Source organism: Calidris pugnax, unplaced genomic scaffold, assembly GCF_001431845.1.
Source record: "Calidris pugnax isolate Ruff unplaced genomic scaffold, ASM143184v1 scaffold138, whole genome shotgun sequence".
Taxonomy (NCBI): domain Eukaryota; kingdom Metazoa; phylum Chordata; class Aves; order Charadriiformes; family Scolopacidae; genus Calidris; species Calidris pugnax.
Genome location: NW_015090858.1, coordinates 535896 through 544959, shown reverse-complemented (window position 1 = coordinate 544959; position 9064 = coordinate 535896). Strand labels below are relative to the sequence as shown.

Below are 9064 nucleotides of genomic sequence, written 5' to 3'. Positions count from 1 at the left end.
GTGTTACTTCTCTCCTGTGAAGAATCTGCCCCCTTGTTGGGAAGAGGAGCCTGGTGTGGAGCCCCGCTGCCCGCAGGGACGGGGTGAGCTGGAGGGCACAGACTGACCAGACAGGAGTCTTCTAGTGGTAATTCACTTGTGGACTAGGAGGGAAGGAGAGGAATGGCTGGACCTGTGGGAGCTTGAAATTCAGATAGTGCTGTATTTATTACAGAGAAATAAAGGAGTTCATTTGGACCTGTCACTGGTGCATGTTCTTTATTTAATTCTTCAAGCTAAAATTAAGCTACCAAAATGTTAACAGTGTCAGGCACTTAAGGGACAAGGCACAAAGGCATATTTCCTGCCGACAGGAGGGGCGGCCTCGCAGGGACTGTGCCCCATGACTTGGCAAAAGCCGATCAGGAGTGAGCTGAGGCCGGGCTGGATGCCCTCCAGGCAGAGGAGGGGCTGGAGGGAGGCAATCCGAGCTGTCCCCCGCGGTATTTTCAGTAACAAATCTATCTTTCCATCGATATCCTCTTCCTGAAGGGCTCTTGTGACGCTGGAGCTAAGACAGTGTGACCTGCCTGGCAGGGTGACTGGGATACAGTCGGCTGATCTCGCCGAAAGGCCGGAGCAGCTTATGCAACCTGCTCAAGGTCACCAGCAGCGGGGTGAGCTTTCTGCTTTCCTCTGACTGCCTGTGGCAGAGCAGGCTCATGGCTGCTGCCTCCAGCAGGAGGCCCTGCTCTGTCCTTGGTGGGAAGGAGAACTTTGAGGCTTCAGCTGGTGTTTTAGTGGCACGTGGTGATGCTTTTGGAGGCTTAACCACTGAATCTTCATGGCAGAATTAACCTGTTCGCTGTTGGATGCTGGGCAACTGCCCAGCCCCTCGCTGAGTCTGTGAGGAAGCCCAGATCTGGATGGTGAAAGCTGGAGACGGATCCTGGAGGCTGGTGTTGAAAGTCCTACCCCTTGTAAATGTCAAGACCTAAATTCTTGGTGGCAGGTGACGTCCTGAGTGGTGCCTGGCCTTATCTGGGGTGGCTTCTGCTCCCCAGAGGGACAGCCAAAGGAAGAAGTAGATGCCAGAGACTCAAAGCACTCTGTGTGCTGAGCTGCACTGGTGTGAGCAGGGAGGAACTGCTATTATGAAGTTGTTTTAATTAACCCCCTTTAAGAAATAACCATTGGACTGATGTTGGTGTGCTGGCCAGTGCTGCTGCTGGAGCCGAGGACTCGTGTCTCTGGAGGCTGCTGCTCGTGTTGTGTTTGTGTGGCTGGTCAAGGTGCAGCTTGGGATGCAGGAATGTGAACTTTGGAGTGGAGCAGGGGGTCCCAGGAAGAGCAGTTAATTAGCGGAGGGTTCTGGCTAAGTGGGGGGTGAGTGGTGGGGTGCTACAGCACTGTGGGTGAGCCCTGGTGGCGGCCATGCTGCGTTTGTGACCAGTAAAGGGCCCGTTCCCATCAGGTCCGGTCCTCATCCAGGGGTGCCCTTAAGCTCTTCCTGCTGGGTGAGGCGGGCCTGGACCTGGGTGAGGTGGGTCTGGACCTGGCTGAGGTGCTGCTGAGGGCCTGAGCCTTCCTCTGGAAAGAGCCTCTTCTCCAGCTCTGTCTTGCTGAGAGCTTCTGCAGCCGATCTGTGGAGCAGCCCCCCCACCCCAGCAGTTAGGGCTTTTCCTTCTCTCTTGCTCAGGTGCCCCTTGGGCTACACCAACCTGTCCGGCTGCGGGCTGGGAGATGGATGTCTGGGTTTCCTGATCCTCTCTTCCCTGTTTGCCCCAAGAAACTGTCCCCTCTCTGCTTTGGACCTCACCAAGCTGGGGAGGGGGGCTTCTGCCTGGCATGGGGTGGGAGGGCAGCAAGGGTCTGAGGTTCTCCTGCCTGGGAGAGGTTCTCCTTGTCCCTTCTCTTGCTACCCATGGCCACAACCAGTCCAAGCTCGGTGTTGTGAGGGGCCTGGGCAGAGCGCAGAGGACAGTCCCACGGATGGTGTGTGAGAGCAGTGGTGGGGAGAGGGGTCCTACCAGCACCCCTGGCTCCTCTGTAGGAGCGAGGTGGGTGTCTGCCTTACCTGGTAGGTCAGGGTAGTGTTTCCCCAGGTTCTCCAGCAAGGATTCGTAGCTGGTGAGGTCAGCGTTTTCTCTTCCTGCCAGCAGAATGGAAGAAATGTTTTAATCTCTCTTTTGGCTGAAAACTGAAGTCAAGACTTGTAACTGGGGTGTGTGGCTCTGCCCAGGAAAGGTTCCTCCTGCCCCAGAGCGGCCACCTTGGATGAACAGAAGGTTCAGCTCTAGCTCTTCATCTGAGCTGGCTTCTGCCCCCTCAGAGCAACTGCTGAATAAAGCCCCTCTTTAAAGCTGTGTCTTTGTTTCTGGGGGTTGACAGGGTTTTACTGGTGTGTGGGACAGTTAGTTGGTGTGTGACACCTTGCCCCCAGAGCAGACCCTCCTTGGAGCAGAGGCTGAACTCTGGTGTCCCACTGAGGAACTTACGGACGACTCGGATGAGGATGTAGCGCTTCCTTTCCTGTAGGTATTTACTGGCGAATTCAGATGCAGGGTTTTCCACTTTGCTGAGGTTCATCAGGGCGCCCGTTTCATCCAGAAGATCAATGCAGTCTGGAGGGAGAGAGATGTGGTGAAGAAAGTCCAGTGTGCCCCTGTGTGGCCAGCGTGAGCCTGTGGGGCTTAGAGTAATTTTCCTTGGCAAGCTATGCCTTGAAGAGATCTGTTGAGGTCTAGAGGGGAGGAGGATCACTGGCCCTTTCCCTGTGTTTTGGGATGAGCTGGGATTCCCATGTGCCCTGTTTGTTACCCTCGGGGTGAGGGCTGGTCCCTCTGGTGCCTGCTGCTCGGGAGCACCCCTACCTTCAGGCTTGCACTGACACTTCCTCTTCAGGTGAGCCGTGAGGATGAGGAGGCGGCAGTGCAGGTTCACCATCTCTTGGCAGTCGTCTGCAGACAGGGAATGAGATGAGAGGGATCACCCCAAATCCCGGGGCCCCATGGACGTGGCAGGAGGCAGAGTAGGGCACTGAGAACTTGCCCACTGTTGTGGCCAACAAGAGTAGGGTCCCCGTGTGGCCATCAGCAGGGGATTGCAGCCACATCTGCTGGTGTTTGGTGCTGGGAGTGCCCCAGGTTAGGAGTGGGGATAAACATTTTGATTTGGGGAAAATGGTTGTGGTTCATGAAGTGTTTCTGTCCTTCAACTTCATTTCCTCAAACACAGGTAGAAAAAAGCAGTGAGCCCTGGCCCCCTTCCACCAAGTGTCCCGGTCACAAGGGCTGGAGATGGTGGCTGAGTCACCAGGGGACACTTTGGCCGTGAACTCTCACCAAGTTTGTCACGATTGAGAAAGCCCCGGGGCTGACACATGTCAGTGGTCGGAGCTGGGGATCCAATTCAAATAGCAGAGGGAGCAAAGGCCCAGGACCACGTGTGTCCAGCAGCCTCAGCAGCGAGTGTCTGGGGTCAGGCAAAGGCTCTGCGCCAACTGGGTAAGGCCAGGACAGGCTCTGCTCGTTCCCTCCCACCAGCCTCAGGTCTCTGCTCTCTAAAGTCAGGATCTGAGCCAGGGAACCCTTCCCACCCGTCCTGGAGCAGAGGAGCTCTGCTGGCAGCTGGTGCTTCTGCCCCAGGGCTCTTCTGGTGGTGTCTGTGTGAGCAGAGCCCCCTCCAGAGACTGAGTCTTCAGAGCTGGGAACTCATCCTTGCCTCTGGCCTCCCTCCCTCCAACCAGCTTAGCCCTGCTGGGATGGTTTTCCTCCATCATTCATCGTGCAGGGGTTAAATATTTCCTTCTTTTCTTAATCAGAGGAGGCAAAGGATGCCGGTGTGCCCTGGCAGAGCTCTCCTGCTCTGTTCCCTAACCACAGGGCATCATCAAGGTGCCCTGCCCCTCGTGGGGCCACCACCTGGGGGTGATGGAGGATGGTCCGGGTGACCAGCCAGCCCCTGGATGGAGGATGGTCCAGGTGACCAGCCAGCCCCTGGAGCTGGGACAAAGCTGGGGGCTTTCCCCACCTACCTCCATATCTCACGATAATGAACATGGTGCTGAGCGGGGCCGATTCCTGGGGCTGCTCTCCCCCGATGGGGGGACCAGCCCTGCGACGTGGGGGCCGATCGTGCCGTCCCGTGGGCAGCCGTGGGGACAGAGCCCCCGGTGGCGTTGGCTGCTGGAGAGCCCGGGGGAGGGGCTGCGTTTCCAGCCAACGCTGCCATGGTTTCCACAGCCAGATTTCCCGGCAACGGGGAATGGCCCCCGCAGGTTCCCAAGCGGGAGAGGGAGGGTAGAGGAGGGGCTGGGCCAAACGACAGCCCGTTGGGGTGGCTCTCTGCTCCTTGTGGTCTTGGCTCCTCTCAATTTTGGACTTTTTTGCAGTTTTGGGGTATTTCCTCCCCCCTCGCTTTGTTCAACTGGTTGCCATGGTGCCAGATCTGCCCCCCTGCTCCCTCCTGAGCCTGGCGCTGCTGCGGGGAGCTCGAGCATCGGCGTGATTTCGGCTGCGATGAAGTTCACTTTCTTACTGGCAGCTGATTGCCCCGGTCACCACCTTTCATTGTCCCCTCGCTGCTCCCCAGGGAGGCCGTGTCACACTAAGTTGGGCAAGGCTGCGTGGGTGCTTTGTTTTTTTTAAGACCAACTGATAGAGAATGTGGAAAAAAATAGCCGAGCCGTTGGGTGCAGCAGCCCTTGTTCAGAGCACTGCAGGGGCAAAGCAAGCATCCAGCTCGCCGCGTCGCATCCTTGGGTGGTGGTGGTGGATCCTCTTCAGGATCTGCCCGTGCCGTAGCCACAGTGCCAGGGTGTTCTAATGAGGCAGGGCTCGGTTGCAGAGCTCCATTTTCCCTCAAGCCCAGAGCACGCAGGAGCTGGTCACATCAGGAACCGCCTGGGGACACATTGAGCAGAGCACTGCAGGGGCAAAGCAAGTGTCCAGCTCGCCGCGTCGCATCCTTGGGTGGTGGTGGTGGATCCTCTTCAGGATCTGCCCGTGCCGTAGCCACAGTGCCAGGGTGTTCTAATGAGGCAGGGCTCGGTTGCAGAGCTCCATTTTCCCTCAAGCCCAGAGCACGCAGGAGTTGGTCACATCAGGAACCGCTCAGGGATACCTTTGGCTCGGGGACACCTTGAGAGCGGGACTGGGGGCTGCAGCGGGGAGGGAAATGGCCATCCCTGGGTGGTGATGTGATGGCCGTGGGGGGGCTGAGCCTGCCTGTGGGGGGCAGGAGGTACCCACTGGTTTTGGGACACCAAGAAGTGCCTGCTGACCACCCTGCTGCGAAGGACTGCCACGGGCTGGGGCCGGAGGGTGCAGAGACACGGACAGTGCCCTGGGCTGTGGCTGGCCACGGGATGTGGCTACTGGGCCACTCTGGTGGGTGTTACAGACAGGAGGGGCTTTACGCCCGGCGATCCCGGCAGCCTTTCGCTGTCACGGTCTGCTGTCTGCCCACATGAGGCACCAGCTGTGCCGCGGCCACATCCTGCTGCACCGGCTCCCTTGGGAAAGGCCTGCTGAGAGGTGACTTCTGCAGCCACCCCCACGTTTGCCCATGGCTGCTGTTTCGGAGGTGGCCCTGGTAAAGAGGCACCAGTGGTCAGCAGCTCCCAGCCCCTGCTGCCGGGGCAGCCATTCCTGTCACGGCGATGGAGCTGCACGGAGAAGGGAGCAGCAGCTTTCCTTGTGATTTTTCTGCCATGAGGCAGCTGCTGGGGGGCTCTGCACATCCTGTCTGTCATTCTCCCCGGGGGCAGCAGAGCCAGCCAGCCCTCAGCCTGTGGCTACCACAGGGCATCCTTGGCATGGTGTGGCCCAGGCTCCCGTGTGCCTGCTGGCAGAGGGCTCGAGGCAAAAGCTCAGAGTGTAAGACCCCGGGGAAACCTCTCTGCTCCCTTCCCCCAGAGAGGAGAGGTGGTGGGTGATGCCTCCCCACCAGGGAGGGGGCTGAGGGGGGTGGTGATGGGTGGGCTGGGGGTGCATCAGCCCAGCCTGGGGCTAAGGTGGGTGGTGGGTTGCAGTTCTCAGCTCTCCCCCCGCTGCTTCGAGCCCCCTCCCCAAAGCCCAGCTGCACCAAAGCCAGCGGGGCAGGGAGCTGGAGTCCCCCAGCCCCCTGTGTCATTTACATACGCCTCACTGTTGGCGCGGACACCAGGGTTTGTGTAGCAGCACAGACCCTCTCCGAAACAGCCACCCTTCCTCTGCCTCCTGCCATGGCCCTGGGCTTCGTGGTCCTGCTCCTGGTGGGGACGGTGGGGACAGGTAAGGGTGGAGTGGGCGAGCTAGCTGCTGTCGGGGGGGGACACAGTGGGGTGGCAAGAAGGACAAGGGGGATGTTCGTCTCAGGAGGGCATTTTGCTCCCGGGCTGTGTGATGGGGAGGGGGGACACAGGACAACATACCCCTCAATAGGACACGGGGGAATGGTTTTAAACTGGAAGAGGGTAGATTAAGGTTAGATACAAGGAAGAACTTCTTTGCTGTGAGGGTGGTGAGAGCCTGGCCCAGGTTGCCCAGAGAAGCTGTGGCTGCCCCATCCCTGGAGGGGTTCAAGGCCAGGTTGGAGGGGGCTTGGAGCAACCTGGGCTGGTGGGAGGTGTCCCTGCCCAGGGCAGGGGGGTCAGAACTTGACGAGCTTTAAGGTCTCTTCCAACCCAAACCATTCTGTGATTCTGTGACGTTGTGGGGCTGAGGGCGATGGGGGACACAGCTCGGGCCCATCAGTAACCGCATCCTCAGTGTGCACAGCTTCCAGGGCTCAGCCCTTGCTGACCCAGCCCTCCTCCGTGTCGGTGCTGCCCGGGCAGACCGCCCGCCTCTCCTGCACCCTCAGCCCCCAGTACAACATCAGCACGGTCGGCATCTCCTGGTACCAGCAGCGCCCGGGGCACTCCCTGAGGTATCTGCTCTACTACAACTCCGAGCGGGACAAGCACAAGCCCGCCACGGTTCCCGACCGCTTCTCTGCTACCAAGGACCTCGCCAGCAACGCCTGCATCCTCATCATCACAGCCGCCCGCCATGAGGACAACGGCAGCTATTACTGCTCCCTCTCACTTGCCTTCAGCCGCTTTTAGAAATGGGAAACGTTTCTAAAGCCCCCTGTGTTCTCCCTTGCAGCCCTGACGCCAAGCCCTCAGCAGGGAGAAGGGCAGGGATGGAAAAAGTCCCCCCCCACCATGTGCTTGAGGGAGCCCAGCAGCCCTGCCCTGGGCTGCGATGTGCAGCAACCCCAAACTTCAGCCCCAAACGTCCCTCACGGAGCACCAGACACCCCAGCACAGCGTGAGACCTGCCCCGGCTCAGCCCGGGATGGCGAAGGAGCGGGGATCTCCCGCTGCTCGGAATGGTTTTAAACTGGAAGAGGGTAGATTAAGGTTAGATACAAGGAAGAACTTCTTTGCTGTGAGGGTGGTGAGAGCCTGGCCCAGGTTGCCCAGAGAAGCTGTGGCTGCCCCATCCCTGGAGGGGTTCAAGGCCAGGTTGGAGGGGGCTTGGAGCAACCTGGGCTGGTGGGAGGTGTCCCTGCCCAGGGCAGGGGGGTCAGAACTTGACGAGCTTTAAGGTCTCTTCCAACCCAAACCATTCTGTGATTCTGTGACGTTGTGGGGCTGAGGGCGATGGGGGACACAGCTCGGGCCCATCAGTAACCGCATCCTCAGTGTGCACAGCTTCCAGGGCTCAGCCCTTGCTGACCCAGCCCTCCTCCGTGTCGGTGCTGCCCGGGCAGACCGCCCGCCTCTCCTGCACCCTCAGCCCCCAGTACAACATCAGCACGGTCGGCATCTCCTGGTACCAGCAGCGCCCGGGGCACTCCCTGAGGTATCTGCTCTACTACAACTCCGAGCGGGACAAGCACAAGCCCGCCACGGTTCCCGACCGCTTCTCTGCTACCAAGGACCTCGCCAGCAACGCCTGCATCCTCATCATCACAGCCGCCCGCCATGAGGACAACGGCAGCTATTACTGCTCCCTCTCACTTGCCTTCAGCCGCTTTTAGAAATGGGAAACGTTTCTAAAGCCCCCTGTGTTCTCCCTTGCAGCCCTGACGCCAAGCCCTCAGCAGGGAGAAGGGCAGGGATGGAAAAAGCCCCCCCCCGTGTGCTTGAGGGAGCCCAGCAGCACTGCCCTGGGCTGCGAGGTGCAGCAACCCCAAACTTCAGCCCTGAACATAGACCTGCCCCGGCTCAGCCCGGGATGGCGAAGGAGCGGGGATCTCCCGCTGCTCTGGGAGGACGGAGAGCTCTGCCCTGGCTGGGATGTCTGGGGTTCTCCCAGCCCTTGGCACAGCGCAGGCTTCATCCCGGCTTGGGGGTTGGCGCGGTTTGGCTCATCTGACAATAAAGGTTAATCCTCAGCTACGTGGTGTAGACGTGGTGCCGAGGGACACGGTTTAGTGGGGGCTTTGGCAGCATTGGGTTGGTGGTTCAACTCCATGAGCCTAAAGCTCACGGTGGTTCAGCTCCGTGAGCTTCCAACCCAGACGATTCTGGGATTCTACACCTGGGGCGTCCCCAGGAGCCCCTTGGGCATCCCCCCGCGGGCACCGCGCCGTGCCCTGGGGCAGCAGAGCTGGTAGGGGGACTCCAAGGCGCGATGGCGTCCAGCCCAGCGGGGTCTCTCAGGCCAGGACGGAGCCGTGTCCCTCAGCCCTGGCAGAGCCCAGCTCCCCTGGAGACCCCTGTCTGCAGCACCCTGCTCCATCATCCCCCCAGTAAGGACTTGTCCCCCTTCACAGCGCCCCCAACGCTCCCCACAGCTCCCAGTGCCTCCCCACGGCCCCCAACGCCTTCCCACGGCCCCCACCGCCTCCCCACAGCTCCCAGTGCCTCCCCACGGCCCCCAGCGCCTCCCCACGGCCTCCCCCCGTCGCCATCTCCCCACACAGCCCCACGGCGCCCGAGGGGGGAAGGACACGTTTAACCGCTCGGGCGCTTGTGGGCGCTTTACACGACCGTTTCCGCCCAGAAGGAGAATGCGGTTTTTCCCCGGAGAAATCCCACCGACCCCATTAACAACCCACCGACCGACCGCCCCCCCCGCCGCCGCACTGCGCATGCCCAGTCCTGCGG

At 60.2% G+C, this 9064-nt stretch overlaps 3 protein-coding genes and 1 pseudogene across 3 annotated transcripts; 3 read left to right on the top strand and 1 right to left on the bottom strand.

Annotated features, from left to right (window-relative positions):
- Positions 1–291: 291 nt before the first annotated feature.
- On the bottom strand, positions 292–4147 carry LOC106889195 (chromosome unknown open reading frame, human C22orf15). The gene is made up of 5 exons (XM_014943986.1): positions 4016–4147; positions 2853–2939; positions 2478–2603; positions 2057–2131; positions 292–1622 (listed from the first exon to the last, which is right to left on the bottom strand). Exons 1-5 carry the CDS (start codon positions 4038–4040, stop codon positions 1450–1452), a joined length of 486 nt encoding a protein of 161 aa, XP_014799472.1. The 5' UTR covers positions 4041–4147; the 3' UTR covers positions 292–1449.
- A 2058-nt stretch (positions 4148–6205) lies between these two features.
- LOC106889184 (pre-B lymphocyte protein 3-like) lies at positions 6206–7069 on the top strand. Its single transcript, XM_014943971.1, has 2 exons — positions 6206–6254; positions 6741–7069. The coding sequence occupies exons 1-2, from the start codon at positions 6206–6208 to the stop codon at positions 7067–7069; spliced, it is 378 nt and encodes a 125-aa protein (XP_014799457.1).
- A 235-nt stretch (positions 7070–7304) lies between these two features.
- Positions 7305–7992, top strand: LOC106889183 (pre-B lymphocyte protein 3-like). Its single transcript, XM_014943969.1, has 2 exons — positions 7305–7359; positions 7664–7992. Exons 1-2 carry the CDS (start codon positions 7305–7307, stop codon positions 7990–7992), a joined length of 384 nt encoding a protein of 127 aa, XP_014799455.1.
- Positions 7993–8588: 596 nt separating this feature from the next.
- The window catches only part of LOC106889182, a 9669-nt pseudogene continuing 9193 nt past the window's right edge, over positions 8589–9064 (top strand).

Excerpts from the sequence above, each read along its gene's own strand:
- LOC106889184 (XM_014943971.1), top strand. The coding sequence starts at position 6,206 with ATGGCCCTGGGCTTCGTGGTCCTGCTCCTGGTGGGGACGGTGGGGACA. Across the intron at positions 6,255-6,740 it reads GGTGGGGACGGTGGGGACAG|CTTCCAGGGCTCAGCCCTTG; the intron begins GTAAGGGTGGAG and ends CAGTGTGCACAG.
- LOC106889183 (XM_014943969.1), top strand. The coding sequence starts at position 7,305 with ATGGCGAAGGAGCGGGGATCTCCCGCTGCTCGGAATGGTTTTAAACTG. Across the intron at positions 7,360-7,663 it reads TGGTTTTAAACTGGAAGAGG|CTTCCAGGGCTCAGCCCTTG; the intron begins GTAGATTAAGGT and ends CAGTGTGCACAG.
- LOC106889195 (XM_014943986.1), bottom strand. The coding sequence starts at position 4,040 with ATGTTCATTATCGTGAGATATGGAG. Across the intron at positions 2,940-4,015 it reads CATTATCGTGAGATATGGAG|ACGACTGCCAAGAGATGGTG; the intron begins GTAGGTGGGGAA and ends CCCTGTCTGCAG. Across the intron at positions 1,623-2,056 it reads ACACTACCCTGACCTACCAG|ATCGGCTGCAGAAGCTCTCA; the intron begins GTAAGGCAGACA and ends GCTGCTCCACAG.